Here is a 19248-nt window from a genome sequence, read left to right on the forward strand (position 1 = left end):
CAAGTAGATTTAGGTGACTTGGCCAGGTCACACAGCTAGGTAGTGTCTGAGGTCAGATTTGTCCTCAGTTCTCTTCAAACAGGTTTATTTCCAGGAGTCTTCTATTGTTAGTACCAGTCTGGATGTCTTGGGGTATCGGAGTTGGCAGAATGTTTGCTGAGGCTTTCAGCCCTGAGAACAATAGCATCTGCTAGGGAGCTGATGAAAGGACCAAGCCTAGATCAAATTTGGACACTTGAAAGCAGTCAGTAGCCTTGGGGCTGGGTAAGAAGCAATAGTAGTCATCCTCCTGCTGCAGAACCCAGAGGCATGGGTGTCCTTTCTGTCACCTGTGAATCAAGACTGGCAGACAGCCAATTCTCAGAAACCTGTGCAGAACCCACTGCCTCCTACTGTCTGACACAGAGCGACATCCTTTTTGTGTGTCAAAGTGTCGTGGTCTAGAGACAGATAGGTAGCTCAATGGATAGTGCTCCAGATCTTGAGTCGGGAGGACCTGGGTTCAAATCTGGATTCAGACACCTAACTGTATCAAGTCACATAATCCCGTTTGTCTAACCCTTGCTCTTCTTTCTTCCAGTTGTACTATGACAGAAAGTGAGGGTTTAAAAAAAAAGTATCATCCTCTTTGGCAGCCTGTCCAGTGAAGACTGTGGGATCTCTTTTCAGATTAGCATTTTTAAATAGAAGGAGATGCTCGATTTCAATTAGAGGCTAATAAAAATAAAGATGCAGAATGCTTTTTCCCGTCCACGTTCACCGATTCCCTGAAATTTACCCACAGACCCCTTGGCAGATTGTCTGCGGACCCCAAGGCAGGAAGCTTTGGTATAACTGGGAAATGAGCAGGGAAGGAGTTCCTTCAAGACCCCGATATCCCCAGGCCACAAGACTGGATGTGGAAAATGCTAATGAGATACTCCCAGCCAGCTGCTGGCAGGATGATAGAGGATGCAGGGCTGTGGAGAGGTATTTATAAAGTACAGGAATCTGGGCTGCCCTTGAAGCCAGGCGGCGGTGCCAGCCTCAAACAGTAGGCCATTGAGTCATGCGTAGGTAAAGGCTCCGGGTGATGCCTGACATCCTGCATGGCCCTTGTCCCACAGTGAATAAGGCTTTGGGGCCATTTGTCAGCAAGGGGCTTTCCACCTGTCCTTGGACAGGTCACTTCCCTCTCTTCGCATTTCACTCCCAGGCAAACAGAAAGGGTCTTGAGGACTTGGGTTTCCAGAATGCGATAAGGCACGCCAAGCCCTTTGCTCCCAGGAGCCCACGTAGGATTATCCGCATTGGACAGGCGAGGGGTGAAGCCCAAGGTCACAGGCCTGTAAGTGGTAAACCTGGGTGAATCCGTCCCTTGATTCCAAGACCGCTGATCTTTCCCTGATACCATATTTCATCAGCATCAGGGTTTTCAAGGACCATTTATTTAGTGACTAATTACACGTGGCACTCTGCCTTCAAGAGAACTACCGTATTTACCAAGACGCCCACAGAGAAGGTGTTAGAGAGAGCCTGAATGGATGGGAAAGTGTTTAGATGACATGTTTTGGGGCCAAGGATAGGCACAAATAGCCTCTTTACAGATGTTAAAGATGAAGGTATATTTTGTCCTAGGAGTCAAGTCATGGGCAGCCGCAGCCTCATTGTTTTGTTTTGAATTGTTGGATTGGGGATGCCCTGTACCCATTCTTCAAGTGGGCAAGTGGTGGCTTCCTGGCCAGTTCTCGGTGAAGTGGTGAAAACCTCACTGAGTTGTTTTTTTTGTTTTTGTTTTTTTATACTCTTAGTTTCTATCTTAGTATCAATTCTAAGACAGAGGAGCAGTAAGCGTTAGGCAACTGAGGTTAAGTGACTTGCCCAGGGTCACACAGCTAGGAAGTATCTGAGGCCAGATTTGAACTCAGGACCTTCTGACTTCAGGCCTGGCTCTGTATCCACTCTGCTAACTAGCTGCCCTCCCTCACAAGTTCTTGCCAGGGCCTGGTTCTGTGTCCTGAGAGTACAGCTTTAGTGTGAAATTCAGCATTGTCCACAAGGAATCTTGGCTAACCTCGGGCAGAGAACATGGGCCATTTCGGGGCTTCAGGCCGCCTCTTGCTGTGGCCTCCACCAGCCTGCCCGATAGTCCCAGGCTGCCACGCTTGGGAAGGAGCCAGGAAATGGCTTTCCCTCTGTCTTTCAACCAGCCCTTTATATTGCCTTCCATGAAAGTGGCCTTCCAGTATCAGAAAAGGAATGAGGCAACAAGGATCCCTGAGACTGTTTTCCCATCTGGCCAGGGAACAGGACAGGAAGGCTGGCCGGGTCTGTCTAGAGGCAGGGATGGATCATTCCTCCTTCTGTATTGCTCGAAGGCTTTGGAAATGCTTTCCTCTCAGCACCCCTGTTGGGTAGCTTGGTAGATGCATTGCTCCCTTCGTATGGATGAGAAAACTGAGGTCTAGAAATGTAAAGTCTGTCCATATCCAGGTGCACGTAAGTAGAAAGTGTTAGGGTTGGCATTTGAACGCAGGTCAAATAGTCAAGGTTGCTGTGCCCAGCACTAAGAAGGCCCCCGTTGCCTCTCCAGTGCTCAGCAGGGCAGGGATGGTTACTGCTGGGACTTTCCCCCTCCAGTGTGTACCTTGGGGGACCTCCCCCAGGCGTGAGATAGTGGCCCCAGAACCCGCATGACCCTGGGCAGTGGCAGGGCTCCGGGCCCAGGCTCACGACGCAGACCAGATGCCACTTTTCTTTGGCCCCAGCTGGTGCCTGCAGCCAAGACAGGAATAAGAGGCGGCCCTGGCAGCCGGAGCCCCGATTGCAGTCAGATTTCTGCTGCCTCCCAGGGTGCGTGGCCAGTGGGCTCCGTCACTGGTGCTCCCGTGGCTTTTAGGGCCTCGCCAGGGTGGAGCACTCGTGTTGTCAGGCTAGCTGCGGCACCGATTAAAATGAGCGAGCACCAGGCATGCTGGGCCCAAGCCTCATAACGGAGCCTCGGAGCCTCTCGAGTTCCCCGGCCCTCGGTGTCTCATGGTGGGAGCCTGTCTGTTGCCACGGGCCCCCCTACCTCGAAATGCTATTTCTCCCTTCCGAAGGCGGGAAGCAGCCCCATCTCAAATGCGGCGGCAGCAGCTGTGCAGTGGTTGGAGTGCCGCCGTTTCCCCATTGCCTTAGGGGGGTCTAAGTTCACATTTGCTCAGAGAGGGATTCATGAGCCAGAACAGTCAGCGTCTACGCCTTCAAGTCAGTAAAGGGAGATGAAGAGGATTTGATGGGGCTCAGCAGTACCTCTCTGGCAGCTTCTGCTTGGAGGATGTGCTCCCAGGGTCGGACTCGAGGCTGGGCCCACTTGCCTGATCGGCTTCCATTGGGGCTCTCCTGTTGGAAGGGGAAGTGACCTGTGAAGGTGGAGACCCTCCCTGCCCAAGGGGAGCCACCCTGTGCTCTGCCCTTGTGGCATTAGGGGCTGGAAGCACCCAAGAAGAGAGATCCAGGATCTCTCAGCCCTGCCATTGTGTGCTATGGGGACCCTCTCGGCAGGAAAGCTTCTTCTCCCTGGTCTTTGCTGTGCTCCTGGGAATCGCTGAATCTTGGAGTTGGAAGGGGCTCAGCAAGCATTGGCCTAGACCTCCTGTGATGGGCATCCCCCTTGCCTGAGACCGACTATTCCATTGTGGGGATGAGCTAACCGTGAGGAGCCAGCTCAGTGAAGGCAGAGGCTTAGGCCTTTGTTAGCATCCGGGGAGAGAGATTCCAAAATGAGGAACGATATAGAAAACCAACTTCCCCTTTCTGGCTCGTGTGACCTCTCTTGGCCTGGAAGTGCAGGTCCTCAGGGAGCTCCCGAGAGAGGACGCTTCCTCTTCTTGTCGGGCCCTTCTCCCAAGTCTGCCCCGGCCACTGGCGGAAACGAGAGCTCCTGGGCAGCTCCTGAGACTGTCATCCTGCGCCAGGCGGTGAGCCTGAGGCTTGGGCAGTGGTTTCTGTGGGCGATTCTTCCTCATAATCCCTATGAGGTAAAGGAACAGGATTTCTTTCCTCATTTTCTGATGGTGGGAAAGAGGACCCAGAGAGGGACCATTATCTGCCCCACAGTGACAGCGATGTCTTTCTTCTTGGCGGCAGAGAGTAATGTTGGTGAGTGCTGCTACCGGAGGAGAAGGACATCCGAGAAGCATTTTCTAAAATACACAAGAGGGGGCAGCTGCATGGCTCAGTGGATAGAACTCTGGGCCTAGAGACAGGAGATCCTGAATTCAAATGTGGTCTCAGACACTTCCTAGCTGGGTGACCTTGGGCAAGTCACTTAATACTGTTGGCCTCTGTCTCCTCATCTATAAATTGAGCTGGAGAAGGAAATGTCAAACCACCCCAGTATTTTTATCAAGAAAACCCCAATGGGGATGTAGACTCTAAACAAGCACCCCAGTGCGATTATCAGTAATATAGAAATAGGTCTGGATCAATGACACATGTAAAACTTAGTGGACTTGCTTGTTGGCTATGGGGTGGGGGGTTGGGGAGAAGAACATGAATCTTGTAACCATGGAAAAATATTCTTAATTAATCAATTAAATAAAATAAAAAAAAGAAAACCCCAATGGGGGTCATGAAAAAGAAATCAGAGGGACAGGTGGGTTGAGAGTCAGACCTAGAGACGGGAGGTCCTGGGTTCAAATCCAGCCTCAGACACTTCCCAGCTGTGTGACCCTGGACAAGTCACTTGGCCCCCATTGCCCACCCTTACCACTCTTTCACCTGGGAGCCAATGCACAGAAGTTAAGGGTTTAAGAAAAGAGAAGAAATCAGACATGACTAAACCATTGAACAATGATAAGAAAAAGGTTCCCAGAGAAGATGGCACTTGAGCCTTGAAAATATTCTAATAGATGGAGGTGAAGGGAGGGACCTTCCAGGCATGGAGGTAGACAATGGAACGCTATATTTGGGGGAGAATATGTAGCCCAGAAGGAGAAGTAGTTGACAGAAAGCTTGGAAAATTCAGGTGGGGCCAAATCGTAATGGGTTTAAAATGCTCTTTTGGAGGCTTTCCGTCTTGCCTCTTACCTCCTTTGACCTCCTCCCAGAAACAACAGCTGTAATTTAAAGTGGCAAAATGAAGCTTTACTCACACTAGTCCCTATGCCAAGATATCCTCTTTCTGCCCTCAGATCTTCTCTCAGTCTGTCTCTCTCTGTCTCCGTCTCTCTCTTCCCGCCCCCATCTTCCTCACTCTCTTCCCCCTCCCCTCCATGTCTCTGTCTCTGTCTCTCTCTTTTAAAAAATCTTTAACTTCTCTCTTAGAATGGGTATTTTCAAGGCAGAAAAGTGGTTAAGGGCTAGGAAATTGGGGTTAAGTGACTTGCCCAGGGTTGCACAACTAGGCAGTGTCTGAGCTCGGATTTGAACCCAGGATCTCCTGACTCCGGGCCTGACTATCCATTGAACCACCTCGCTGCTCCGCTCAGGGCTTCTGTTGAGCTAGCTAGGGTTCCCTCTGCTTTGTTCATAATATTTCTTTCCTTTTGGTTCCTTTTTTTAAAATGAAAAGTGTGATTTAATCATCGGGGGGAGGTGCCACAATTGGTACCTCAGGGTTGGGGGGGGGTCCCCAAGGATTGAAGTGCCCATGCTTGGGTCGTGTAGGCAGTGTGTGCCTGGCTCTCCCTGATCAGAAGCCGGCTAGGCTGGGCCGGCCCTGCTGCTGCCCCCCTCCGCCCCCACTTAGGAGGAGCTTCCCCAGGACAGTGACGGTTCTTCCCTGCACTTTCGCCTCGTCCTCTGAGCCAACCGTTCACATGTCCCAGGCCGTATTCTCCAGGGCCCAGAAGCCATCCGCATGGCATCACCTGTGAAGAAAGTATCCCAGCCTGGCCCTGTGTCCCCAATGAGTGTTGGAGGGAGTTTATGAATACAGCGATTTAAAATGTGTCAACCCTTATCTTCTGTCTTAGAACTGATACAAGTATCAGTTCCAAGATAAAAGAAGGGTAAAGGCTGGGCAATAGGGGTCAAGTGACTTGCCCAGGGTTATCCAGCTAGGAAGTATCTGAAGTCAGATTTGAACCCAGGACCTCCTGGTCTCTAAGCCTGGCTCTCAATCTACTGAGCTAACTATCTGCCCCTTGAGTTAAAGAAGGAACCCTTCAGTGAGCCCTTTGGCAAAATAGAAAATCCTCTTGTAATTCAAAACTATAACTCAAATAAACTCCTTCTTTATCTGAGTGAATTTGGATTTGGGGGTTGGGATTCTCCTCGATCAGGCCAGATGTGTGTGCGTGCCTCTCTTTCCAGTTTCTCGCTGTTGCCTCTTGGATTTGATGCTTCTAAAGGGCAGTAATAAGAGTGGTAGTATCAATAGTAGTAGTGGTGGTGGTGGTGGTGGTGGTGGTGGTGGTGGTGGTAGTAATAGTAGCACAGTAGTAGGAGGAGTGAGGCAAGCTGGAGAGTCTGGCCTGGAGAAAGGAAGTCTTATGTTCAAATCTGGCCTCAGAGACTTCCAGCTGTGTGACCCTGGGCAAGTCACTTACTCCCCATTGCCCACCCTTACCGCTCTTCTGCCTCGGAGCCAGTACCCAGTACTGATTCTAAGATGGAAGGTGAGGGTTTAAAAGAAGAAAGGACAGGAAGTATTCTGGTGGGGGTGTTTGATAGGGCCCCGAGCCCATTTAGGCTTCTCTCTGGGGACGTGATTCCCAAGGACACAGAATACACCTTTTCCACGGCCACACGAGGCCCTTCATAGATGCCAAGTAATATAACATGTGGCGAGTCATCGGACTCTTGAAATGCCTGTTGCCCAGGGAGGATGTTTGTTCTGTCCCTGCGAGTCGTTCATCCGCATATAATCTGGAGTCAGAGGACATGAGGCCGAGCCAGGACCTTGTCCTGCCCAGGGCAGCCACAAGCTGCGTCGCTCCTTCCCAGGACTAAGCCCTTGGGGTCGTGGTAAGCTGGGGGCAGCCCAGAGGCTCATCCTCTTCTCCCCAGGCCTCTCCAGGATCTTTTATCGGCACAGCTCCTGCTCACGTGGTCAGGCTTCCTTCCTTTTTTTTTTTTTTTAAACCTTTCCTTTCTGTCTTAGTATAAATTCTAAGACAGAAGAGCAATAAGAGGTAAAGTGACTTGCCCAGGGTCACCTCGTTAGAAAGTGTCTGAGGCCAGATTTGAACCCAGGCCCTCCCCGCTCTAGGCCAACTCTAGTGGCACTCTATCTGCTGTACTACCTTGCTGGCCCAGGCTTCAGTCTCACTTCTCACTGCATGATCCATTCTGTAGGGTGGCCAGCGGTCCAGCCCTATCCTAGCCAGAGCACGTGGAGCCACGAGGCAGGTTTTTCCCATCCTGCTTGGCCTTTGTCAGTTTTATGCTAAAAACCACACAACTGTCAAGGTCCACGTGTGTGTCTGTCCACGCCTCTTTGATAGACACATACTGAGCGCCTACTGCATACAAAGCATTTTAGGTAAAATAGGAATGAGGAACGGGGGTCTGAGAAGGGGGGAAGGGAGCATGCGTGGATGGTCAGTCCTTCTCTTGACCAGCTCTACAGGACAGGTTTGGCCTGTAGTTTTCTAGAAGTGTTGGTTGCACATTGGAAAACTCAGCTGCTTTTTGGCTCCCTTCTCTTGCCCTTATCCCAGCGCACCTCGTAATTCATTAGCATTCTGAATGTCTCCGAGGGGGTACAGGACAGATGTTGGCACAGGTGCTGTTCTCCTCACTGGGTAAACAAAGAAGGGTTTGCAAGTGCTCGCAAGTGTGTGCGTGTGTGCATGCCTGTGTGTGTGTCTGTGTATCTAAAGTTGGGGGCCTCACGTGGCTTACGTGCTCTTGGGATTTGGTGCTTCATTAAATTCCTTTTTCTTCCAGTGATCAGGCCACTGATAAAGAAGGAGGGAGTGACCCGAGGAGTTAGGTAGAGTCGTTTAAGAGCACTCAGGAATTCCCACCCCATACGAGCCAAAGTCAGCATTGCCTTGACCCTGTCCCGGGCCTGGCATCTGCCAAATGGACATGTCAAGGGGCTGGAAAGGACGCCGTTCCTTTTCCCTGGGGATAGTTCTGCGGCGGAGACAATCCTAGTGGTGGTGATGGTTGCAGGCACGTGTTAAAGTACTCTCTAGGTGGGAAGTCGGTAAGGGAAGAGAAGCCCTTTGGGTTTAGGAATGTTTAGCTGACATTTAGAAGATGCCTTAGCGTTTGCCAGGCACATTATTTTGTTCAGACTTCATGACAGTCCTGGGAGTTAAGGTGTTGAGGTATTATTATCCCAGTTTTACAAATGAGGAAACTGAGGCTCAGAAAGACTTAAAACCCTTCTGCTTAGGATCCCAAAGCTGGTATATAGCAGTGGCAGAAACTGAACCGAGAGCCCCCCGGCTTCAAGACTAGGACTTTTTCACCAAGCCACACTGTTCAAGAGAGTCTTTTGTAAAGGAGACAAAGGCCTTCAACGTGTTTTGAGGCCTGGACTCATGGAAGGTGAACCCTCCCCACCTTGCTAAGGTTTCTTATTTCTCCTGCTGCCTCTCTCGTTCTGGAAAATAGTGATGGCCCATTCCAAGCAGAACTTGGGTTCCAAGACACTGACTTGAAACTTTTCATCTGTCTTCTCTAGAGTTAGATGGGGGAGCAGGGCCTTCGCCCGTGACTTAGAAGGAAGCACTTCCCCAGCTCCTTTCCTTCTGATCTTCTGGCGTTCTCCTTGCTCCTCGGAGGCCAGCGTTGGTCTCCCCCCCTCCGTCCCTCCAACTCCTTTCTGTTGTCACTTGCCTTTGATACTTTAGAACCCCCTTCCTGCCACTATGTAGTCAGTCCCCACATATGGCTGGTAGCAGAGACGCTGCCGTTAGCTCATGCTTTATAGACCAGAGGGAATGGGATGGTAAAGGCGAACTTTAAAGATTAATGATGACTTTGAAGGCCCTTCTGATTCCGATTTCCCCAGCACTCCCCCACCCTCTTCGGGGAGTCCTTTCCCTAGAAGAGAACCGGCCAGCTGCTTGATGAGGCTTTGGCCTAAATGATCCCCAAGACCCTACATCTGTGACCCCAGGATTGAAGGTTAAGCCCATTCTGTTTCCCTTTCTTCTTGGTGAGAGGAGAGAGGGGGCAGAGGAAGCTGCTCATGAAAGCTGGGTATTTGAGTCAGAGGAGGGGCTCCATGGGCCTTCCCGACCCCACAGGAGTTCGGCCTGCTGCTGTTCCACATTTCTGTAGCCCCTAACATTTGCCACAGGGTCTGCCCTCATGTACATCTGTTCTAATGTGGGATGTTAACATGGGGCCTGTTGGCTTCCTATCTCACATCCATTTGCCAGAATGTAAAGAGCTGGGTAGAGAATAATGTTCAACCCGCTTCCTTTTGGCAGAATTGCTTCCCATTGTCTCAAAGACCTTAATCTGGGGACCTTGGGACGCACAGCCAGCTATAGAACCCCAGTTTCGTCATGCTGCTACACCTAGTCAACCTTGCTGGATTATTTCTTTCAGCTCCTTTTTCAACACTTTCCCATGGAGTGGGGCTCTCAGTGACAACTGGCAAATGATGGGGATGATTGCTTGTTATCATTCTGGTGGGGACCCATTCCGAAAAGGCTCAGAGTGCCTGGGAAATATCCTCATTTGTCTGTGTGATGGCCCCATGAAGTTCAGCAAGCACATCTATAATATGGCCCCGTATTATAAGGGAAGAAACCGAGGCACAGCAGATCAGGACTCGTCAAAAGGCCCAGAGTGGATCGACCTAGTGTCCATGGATCTTCTCTCTAGGCCTCTTCTGGGAAAAGGAAAGTCTGAGCAAGGAGAGGTGGGGAGAGTATGTCTGTGTGTATCTGGAGCTGAATTTTCTCCCTTCTTCCTATCTCCATTCCCCATCTTCCCTGAAGCCTGGCTTTGAGCAGGATTGGCCCGTGGCCCCTGGTCCTGGTCCGTGGGGCCTCCCCCAGCCCCTGTTCGTCCCAGATCTCGGCTCTCGTGCCTGAGTCCCCATTAATCTGGCCGGTCCCAGCTTCCCCCCTTTCAAAATGGAGAGGGTTTTTAGTGCGAGGAAGTTGCTTCCTTCCTTCTGCCTGCCTGCCTGCTCTCTCTTCGCTTCCCCATCTTTGCTTTATGGCCGGCATATGGAAGCTGTTTCTATTTACTCGGCACCACTAGGACATAGCCTGCTGCGCTCCAGCGAACGGAAGCCTCGGATTCCCCGCAGGCTCGTTTGTGAGGCTGCATGCAAAGCGGCCAGCTGTTTTGTAGGGAGCGTCTGGGCCGTGTTACATCAGCGTGGAGGAAGCGTTACCATCTGTGCAAACAGGTCAGCCCAGTTTCCTTGTGCCTGCCCTTTGTACCGTGAACCTTTCTCGTGCTCTGTGTGGGCTGGGGCTTTTGGTTAAATGGCGAGCCTTGCCAGCTGGGCATCGCATGCTGCCCTTCCTCTGTACCCTCCCCAGCCCTGTTCTCTTAGTTAGGCTGATTGCCATGACTACGGGGAAGCCGAGCTTTGGCTCAAGGTTCAGAGGAACTTTCTAACGCTTTTCTCTGTTCAGAAGTGGGCTGGAATGCCTCACGAGGGGGTGAGCTCTCTGTGGCTGTCAAGTGCAAACGCAGGAAGGATACCTGACCGCCTGTCAGGGTGTGGTAGGGCGTCCGTCAGTCCAGAAGGTTACTCCCAGCTTTGAGACTCTGATTGAGAAAGGAAGGAGGAGAGGGTGGTGGGAGGAATAGATAGAGGCTGGAGACAGACCCCTCCAGAAATCCCTTCAGTGCTGAGGCTGAGAACCCTGAAGCCATGGTGCCCGGGCACGAGCTGTCCGTGGGACACAGAAGCACCAGCAGAGCGGGAACAAAATGTTTCCCTCTGTCGAACTTTCCCTGAAGGCCTGAAAAAGGATCATCCTCGCTGCCAAGAATCCTCCCCATTGGCTTTCCTCGGCCTTTTGAAGAACTCCAGCAAGCTTTTCCTGCTCCCCAGCCCTCCTCCCTCCCCTCTTCCTCTCTCCCTCCCTCCCTCTCCCTTGCCTCTTCTCCAGTTCCCAGCTTGGGGCCCTCACAGCAAAGGCAGACATGCAGAAGAGCCAGCCACCCCTCACCTGCCTGGGGGAGAGAGCGGAGGCCGAGCTTTCCGAAAGCCCCATGGTGAGGTCCTCCTATCTCGTCGAGCCAGGCACTGATGGTATGCCTCATGTGGGAGGCAGGGTGAAGCGACTCAGAGGTTGTGGCTTTGGTTATTGGGAAGCAGGTGGAGGAAGTCAAGCCCACCCTCTGGGGCATTATGAAACCAGGGCTGGGTCCGAGGCCTCGGTTTTGAATGTAAGCATTAATCATTGGTAGTGCAGTCCAGTGGAAAGGGAGGCCGTGCTCTGCTCTTCTCCACCTGGGTAATCTCAGGCAAGGCATAGAGTCTCCTGGGGCCTCAGGCTTCTCTCTGTAAAATAAGGGAATTGGGCAAAGGACCTGTGAGGTACCAGCTCTAGATTTGAGATCCCGGACTTAAACAGGCCCTTGTTTGCCTCCTTTGCTATATGAGGCCTTTGTACTAGTGAGACTCCCAGTCCGGCCCAGATAGTCTGGGAAGCCTGGGTCTGTCACCTTGGGTCTGGGAAGGGGAATCCTAAATGGCTTTACCTGCTGCCATTCAACTACGAACAAAAGGACACAACGAATGGAGTTCTAGAACCTGAGATCTCAAGGGCAATAAGGAAGGTTGGAAGACTTTGGGCAGGGATCTGGGAACCCGGTTGGGGTTGGGGGCTATTGCGACAAGGGGTTAGCCCACAGCTGTAGTGCTGAGTACAGAGATCTGAGCTGCTGCTTCTCGCCCTCGTTTTCTCTCATCTCAGATGCCCCATGAGGGCAGCCCCCTTGCCTGCCAGTGATATGGCCTTCATGAGTTCCCTTTCACACAAGGACAGGAACTGGTAGAGCCAGATGGTTGGGTGGGTATGTGCTATTATTCTTGGTAGGGATATGGTAATGATAGTGGGGGTGACTGGTTTCCTCCTTCTCTTTGAGCTGTTCCCCTAAAAATATTCTCTCTCCCCCTTCTTTTCTCTCTCTCTCTCTCTCTCTCTCTCTCTCTCTCTCTCTCTCTCTCTCCCTCTTCTCTCTCCTTTCCCCATTTCCTCCTATCCCCTTCTTCTTTTCTCTCTCTCTCTCTCTCTCTCTTTCTGTCTCTCTCTCTTCTCTCTCCTTTCCCCATTTCCTCCTATCCCCTTCTCCTTCTCTCCCTCGGTTCCGGCTGGCAAATCCCTTCCTCTTCTCTTGTCAGAACCAGCAGTAGATCCTTATGAGTGGCCAGATGGGTTAGGTGGAGGCTCTGTGGGTGGCCTGTTTTCTCCCTGCTCTCCCCCTGCGGCTGTGGAGAGTGCTCTTCTGTGGTCTCTGAGTGACCATTTCCCCTGTGATTGTGCACACTGCTCACATTCTTGAGCTGGACCTGCTGATCCTGCCCTTTCTCTGCATTTCTTTTCTCTCAGACGCTGACTGGTTTGGCTTATTTATTTATAAATAAGCTTCTGGCTACGCCTCAAATGGGAGCACTGAAAAGTGTTGGGGGGCTTTCCTGCTTTCAGGCCTCCTTCCAAACTAGGCAAAGGTGGGGAGGAGGTAGGCAGGGATGAGCATTCCCTCTGTGACTAAGAGCTCCCAAAGTAGGGCCTTGGCAAGATGATGAAAAGTCCTCTTGTGCTGATAAATGTGCCTCCAAGGGTGCTGGTGTAGGTGAGTGTTCTTCTGGGGCAGTTATTGATGGGAGTTAAAGGTCTGACCCTTTTCTGGTAGTGAATGAGCCAAGCCCTTTTATTTATTTGTTTGTTTGTTTTTAATAAAAACCAATAAAGTAGTTTGGGAGTTCTCCCTTCACTTGTACTGTATATATGATGAAAGTTCTCCTTTGGAGATGATCTCCAAGTGGCTCATTTACCTAGTCCCAAATAACTTTATCCACTATGTCCTTGGACACTTCCTAGCTGTGTGACCCTGGGTAAGTCACTTGACTCTAGTTGCCTAGCCCTTGACACTCTTCTATCTTAGAATTGATTTTTAAAGGGGCAGCCAAATACTAAAGGTGGCTGAGTGGATAGAGAGCCAGGCCTGGAGAAGGGAAGTCCTGGGTTCAAATGTGGCCTCAGATACTTCCTAGCTGTGTGACCCTGGGCAAGTCACTTAACCGCCATTGGCCATCCCTTACTGCCCTTCTGCTTTGTATCAATTCTAAGATGAAGGTAAGCGTTAAAGAAGAACAAAGAACAACCATGTAGTAAGAGAGATGGAGTTTCAGGGCAAGAAAGGCTTTCCCCAAACTAGTATGGGTCAGCACTAGATCTCTTCGTGGGGGTTAGTGTAGCTCTCTCAGAACACCGTGGAAGGCGGAGGACCGCCCAGCACGGATGTCCCACCTCCTGCGGCCTTTCCAGATTTCTCCATGAAGTGCCTCTGTGGACCGGGCCAGCGCTCCGCATCGAGGTGGCCGCTTGGTTTTCGGTTCATTCCCAGGTCAAGGCCATTCCAGGGCTCGGGGCAGCAGGCACTTATGGGCATTGCCGGTAGGCCAGCGAGTCGGAGCCAAGATACGGAGGGTTCGATGGCAGGCTCGGCCCCAGGTGGGACGGTTAGTCATTCTGTTGCCTCGTTGCAGCCAGCTGCCTCACAGATGGGGGCTGGAGAATGTGGCGAGGGCAGCGCGCATCCATCGCCCCTGCCGGGGAAAGAGCGCTTCGGGAGGGTCGTCCTGCACGCTTCTCTAGCGACGGCCGCAAAGCTTTCTTTGGACTTGGCCTCCACCTCCCTCTTCTCATCGTGCTTCGGGCTGGGATGGAGTGCTGAAGGGAGCCACGAGACCCGCTGCCCCTGCCCTTGGGGCCAGCCGTCCTCAGGTCCGGGCTAGATGACCCCGGAGCCCCCTTTGGGGCTGAGATCGGCCGCTGACATCTTTGAGTCTGGATTCGGTAGCAGGCAAGGTCGCCCTTTGAGAGGACCCTCCGAGTCCTCCGGAGCCCCCTGCCCACAAGGCACATCTGCAAAATGGCCCGCTGTGGCTCGGGAAAGGGCTCCCTCTCTTTTTCCCTCGTGCGATGGTCCTTGGCCTCTGGGGACACACCCAGAAAACCATTCTCTAACCAACTGAGCCAGCCGGCCCCAGCTACGAAGAGGAAATGGAAAATCTGGCCATCAGGAAGGGGGCCCAGCTTCCTCCTCACTCCTGAAAGCAGCCCCAGCCCTTGGGGTCATGGTAGCCCCCACCCAGAGAACTGGAAGGCCTGCCTGGCCTGTTCGCCCAGCAGGGCTCAGTTTGGCATTGCAGAAGTTGCGTGGGGAGGCTGTTTGGAGTATTCAGGAGATCCTGTGCCAGAAAGGAGGGGAAATAAAAATCAAGAACATATTTTTAAACTCAAAGACTTGTATGATCCCAAGCAAAAACAGCTGCTAAGAGTGGGATTCGAATTTTAAGCAGCATCCTCTTTGGGCTGTTTGTTGTTGGGGTTTTCTAATCCTCACCTTCTGTCTTAGAATCAATACTGTGTATCAGTTCCAAGGCAGGGGGTTAAGTGACTTGCCCAGGGTCCCACAGCCAGCAAATATCTGGGGTCAGACTTGAACTCAGGCCCTTCTGTCTTCAGGCTTGGCTCTCTATCCACTTAGCTACCTAGCTGTCCCCTCTGGTGTTTTTACACACCTCTGAAGGTAAGGACCACAGGACATCCCCCACTGAAAATGTTGCTGGGAAAGGATTATGGGGCAGAAACATCTGCCAAGCAGGGTCACTGGAATCCTGATGGGGAAGCTAATGGAGAGCACTGCTGCCAGAATCAGGAAGTTCTCCAGGCAGGGCGTTGAGTGTAGAAAACCAGCTGTTAAAGGGGTAAGAAATGTTTTGTTGGTTTTATTTATTTATTTTTTAGCCTTTACCTTCTGTTTTAGAATCAATACTAAGTATTGGTTCCAAGGCAGAAGAGTGGCAAGGGCCAGGCATTGGGGGTTCAGTGACTTGCCCAGGGTCACATAGGAAGTATCTGGGGTCAGATTTGAACCTAGGTCCTTCCTCCTCTAGGCCTGGCTCTTTCCATTGAGCCACCCATCTACCCCAGGGTTAGAACATTTTTAAAAATCATCAGTGCCCTTCCTAGGGCCCATTGCTCTTTTTTTGCCTTTCCCCTTTTAGGTTATTTATTTACTCAATAGTTTTGTCCCATTGCCATTTCTATTTCTGCAGTGATGTGTGAAGGTTACAGAGGATGGGCCTTAGGCACACCAGGACACAGAGGGCTTTCCGTACAGAAATACAAGATCATCATGCTTAAGGACTGTTAGGAAAGGCTTATTGTAGAAGGGGAAATTTTAGCTGGGACTTAAAAGAAGCCTGGGAGGTCTAGCAGCAGAGATAAGGAGGAAGAGCATTCCAGGCTTGGGCAACAGCCAGAGAGAATGCCCAGAACCTGGAGACGGAATGTCTGGTTCATGGGATAACCAGGAAGCCACTGTCACTGGACTGAAGAGTCCGTGTTGGGGAATCGGGTAAGAAGACTGGAAAGGGGAGTGCAGGTTATATAAAGGGTTTTAAAAACCAAAAATATTGGGGGCAGCTTGGTAGCACAGTAGCTAGAGGGCCAGGCCTAACGTTGGAAAGACCCGAGTTCAAATTTGACCTCAGACATTTCCTAGCTGTGTAACTCAGCAAGTCATTTAAACCCAGTTGCCTAGCCCTTACTGCTCTTCTGCTTGGGAACTGATAAGATTCTAAGACAAAAGGAAAGAGGTTACAAAACAAAACAAAACAAGAAATTAAGTGGCTTGCCCAAGGTAAGGAAAGTAGAGGGACCAGAAGCAGGCTTTGAACCCAAGTCTTGTGACACCCAAGCCAACACTTGAACCCCACTACATTATGTTTTTCCACTTTTGATTCTTTCATCTAATTTTTTTTTTTTAATAACCCTCACCTTCCGTCTTGGGGTCAATACTGTGTATTGGCTCCAAGGTAGAAGAGTGGTAAGGGCTAGGCAATGGGGGTCAAGTGACTTGCCCAGGGTCACACAGCTGGGAAGTGTCTGAGGTCAGATTTGAACCCAAGATCTCCTATCTCTAGGCCTGGTCCTCAATCCACTGAGCTACCCAGCTGCCCCTCATGTAAGTTTTTTAAAGCTCTCAGAATCAATATTATGTATTATTTCTAAGACAGAAGATCTGTAAGGTAGGCAATGGGAGTTAAGTGGCTTGTCCAGGTTCACACAGCTAAGATGTTTCTGAGGCCGGGATATTCATCCAGGTTTTTATTTTGATCTTTGCTCTGATCTCTTCAATCAGAAAGACAAATTCAGAGGCATGTGAACAGAGGGGAACAGACACGTCCTCCACTAACATCTCAGTGTGGTGCCTCTCCTGGAATAGAGGTGACCCTGGCTTCTTAAAAGTGATGCCAGTGGAGCATGGGATCGGGCAGGTCCTGCCAAGCTGGCACAGCTGCAGGGGGAGGCCTGGGCTCTGGCCACTGAAGGCCAGCCAAGCTAAATTCAGAGAGGCTTGTGCCCAAGTTGGCCCCGGGGTGATGGATTTTTTGGCCACAGCAGTTCTGAGATTATCTTCCAAATCCTAGAGGGGCTGCAAACTGCCCCAGTGGAGGGAAGGTCCACACCAGCAGACGCACCAATCTTGGAAAGTTCAAGAAGTGCCCTTTTTCCCTGCCCTAAACCTACCATGGATCAGCTTCATTCCTTTTTTTGCTCATCATCTTATGTCACTGTTTAAGCTATACATTAACTACTCTTTCCTCACTTCTGCCAACTGTCTGTTTTGTCCATTGCAGATGGAGGCGACTATATTATCAGTGACTTGAGGGCAGCCAGCCCAGACTCAGGGGATGGGAGCTCCCCCTTGAGTCCCACCCGACCCAGCTGGGAAATGAATTATCAAGAGGCAGCAATCTACCTCCAGGTGAGTTTCTCTCTCCTCCAGTGCATGGCACCATGTTTGTCAGGAGCACCACAATTCAGTTCTTGGCTGGCCCTTTGGCCTTGATGGATCAAATCCTGTCAGTTAGTTGCTTAGGGTGGATGTCCTAATTGTTGAATGAATTCATGAATGAGTTAATTCCTGCCCCCGCCCCCTCCCATCAGGCCCAGACTGACCTTCTTCTCTCAGAATCAGGGAGAAGCAGTTAATTTATTTTCATTTATTTTCATTAGCTTATTTGTTTATTTATCTAGTTTGTTTATTTCTTTGTTTATTTGTTCATTCCTTTATTTATTTATTCGTTTATTTATTTATGTTTGTTTTTTAAAGCCCTTACCTTCTGTCTTAGAGTCAATACTGTGTATTGGCTCCTAGGCAGAAGAATGGTAAGGGCTAGGCAATGAGGGTCTAGTGACTTGCTCAGGGTCACACAGCTGGGAAGCATCTGAGGTCAGATTTGAACCTAGAACCTCCCATCTCTAGGCCTGGCTCTCAACCCACTGAGCTACCCAGCTGCCCACTTTGGAGTTAATTTATAGGCTAAAGGAGAAGGCTTTCTTTTCTGTGCTCAGTGCTAGCAGGAGTATGTAGGGTTAGGATTGGGGAGGCTTGGACAGTTTGCTTTTTAAAATTCCCTGGTTTCCTTCTGAAGCTGAGTACCTTTTAAAAATAGCTCTGAGGAAGACAGCTGGGTGGCTCAGTGGATTGAGAGCCAGGCCTAGAGATGGAAGGTCCTGGGTTCAAATTTGGCCTCAGACACTTCCTAGCTATGTGACTGGGCGAGTCACTTAATCCCCATTGCCTAGCCTCTTCTGCCTCGGAAACAATACACAATGTGGATTCTAAGACTGAAGATAAAGGGTTAAAGTAATAAAAATAGCTCTGAGTTATTCTTTAACTTGATCTGGCTGCCTCCTCACATCCAGAACTTTTAGATGGCACAGCCTGATGCTAGGTTATTGTTACTGTACTGAGAGACTTTCCCCAAATTATTGCATATGAATTGAAGAGGTTTTTTCCCTTCTCTTCTCTTTACTTTTCACCCTGCTGTGTGGCCTAGAAACTATGCCAGGAACTTAGTTTGAATCAGTTCATGTATTTTGGTAGCTATCCGTTTCCTTCTGTCATTCTGCTCCTTGGTGGCTAAGTACCTAGAAGGAGTATCTTACATAGGTGGGCCTTTAACGTATCCTTTGGGAGGAAGATGAATGAATGAATGAATGAAAAAAATTAGGAAGCTCTGATTTGTGCCAGGCACTGCAGAAAGTGCAAAGGAGTTGATCCTTGCCCTCAGAGAGCTTACATTTTGCAGGAGAGGATGAATTGGTCCTCTTTGGTCAGCGTAGGGGAGTAGACTGGCATACCCCTTCCCAGGAACTGTGGCAGAACTGATTTGTTCACCTTTGGAGTGGGGACATGGCTGGAAACTAGAGAGGGAAGCAAGTTATGGCTGGGGCTTGGGGCTTGGGCTTGCTGCCTTGGAATTGTGGTCTGGGAGAGGCAGTCTCCAGTGAGGCTGGCAGGATTCCCAGGGCAGAAGTGGCTTAGTCATTCAGCAAACATTTATTTTTTTATTTTTTTTTAAGATTTTATTTTTTATTTTTATTTTTATTTTTCAAATTTCAATTTAATTAATTAATTAATTGAGAGTATTTTCCCATGGTTACACGATTCATGTTCTGTCCCTCCCCTCCCTCCATCCCCTTTCTATAGCTGACACACAGTTCCACTGGGTTTTACATGTGTCATTGAATAGGACCTATTTCCATATTATTGATAGTTGGACTAGGATGATTGTCTACATCCCCAATCACATCCCCATCAACCCATGTGATCAAGCAGTTGTTTTTATTCTGTTTTCTGCTCCCACAGTTCTTTCTCTGGATGTGGATAGCGTTCTTTCTCATAAGTCTTTCAGAATTGTCCTGGATCATTGCATTGCTGCTAGTAGAGAAGTCCATTACAATCAATTGTGCCACAGTGTATCCATCTCTGTGTATAATGTTCTCCTGGTTCTGCTCCTTTCGCTCTGCATCACTTCCTGGAGGTTGTTCCAGTTCACATGGAACTCCTCCAGTTCATTATTCCTTTGAGCACAATAGTATTCCATCATCACCATCAGATACCACAATTTGTTCAGCCATTTCCCAATTGAGGGGCATCCCCTCATTTTCCAATTTTTTGCCATTACAAAGAGAGCAGCTATAAATATTTTTGTACAGGTTTTTTTCCCTATTATCTCTTTGGGGTATAAACCAAGCAGTGGTATGGCTGGATCAAAGGGCAGGTATTCTTTTAGTGCCCTTTGGGCATAGTTCCATATTC

General features: G+C 50.1%; 1 protein-coding gene across 1 annotated transcript in view; it reads left to right on the top strand.

The window, feature by feature from the left end:
• TPCN1 (two pore segment channel 1) overlaps nucleotides 1–19248 on the top strand; it is a 52105-nt gene that overhangs the window by 2871 nt on the left and 29986 nt on the right. Inside the window, exon 2 of the mRNA XM_044673676.1 lies at nucleotides 16778–16905. Within this exon, the coding sequence (XP_044529611.1) occupies nucleotides 16778–16905 (128 nt within the window). The remainder of the gene's footprint in view (nucleotides 1–16777; nucleotides 16906–19248) is intronic.

Source organism: Gracilinanus agilis, chromosome 1, assembly GCF_016433145.1.
Source record: "Gracilinanus agilis isolate LMUSP501 chromosome 1, AgileGrace, whole genome shotgun sequence".
Classification (NCBI taxonomy): domain Eukaryota; kingdom Metazoa; phylum Chordata; class Mammalia; order Didelphimorphia; family Didelphidae; genus Gracilinanus; species Gracilinanus agilis.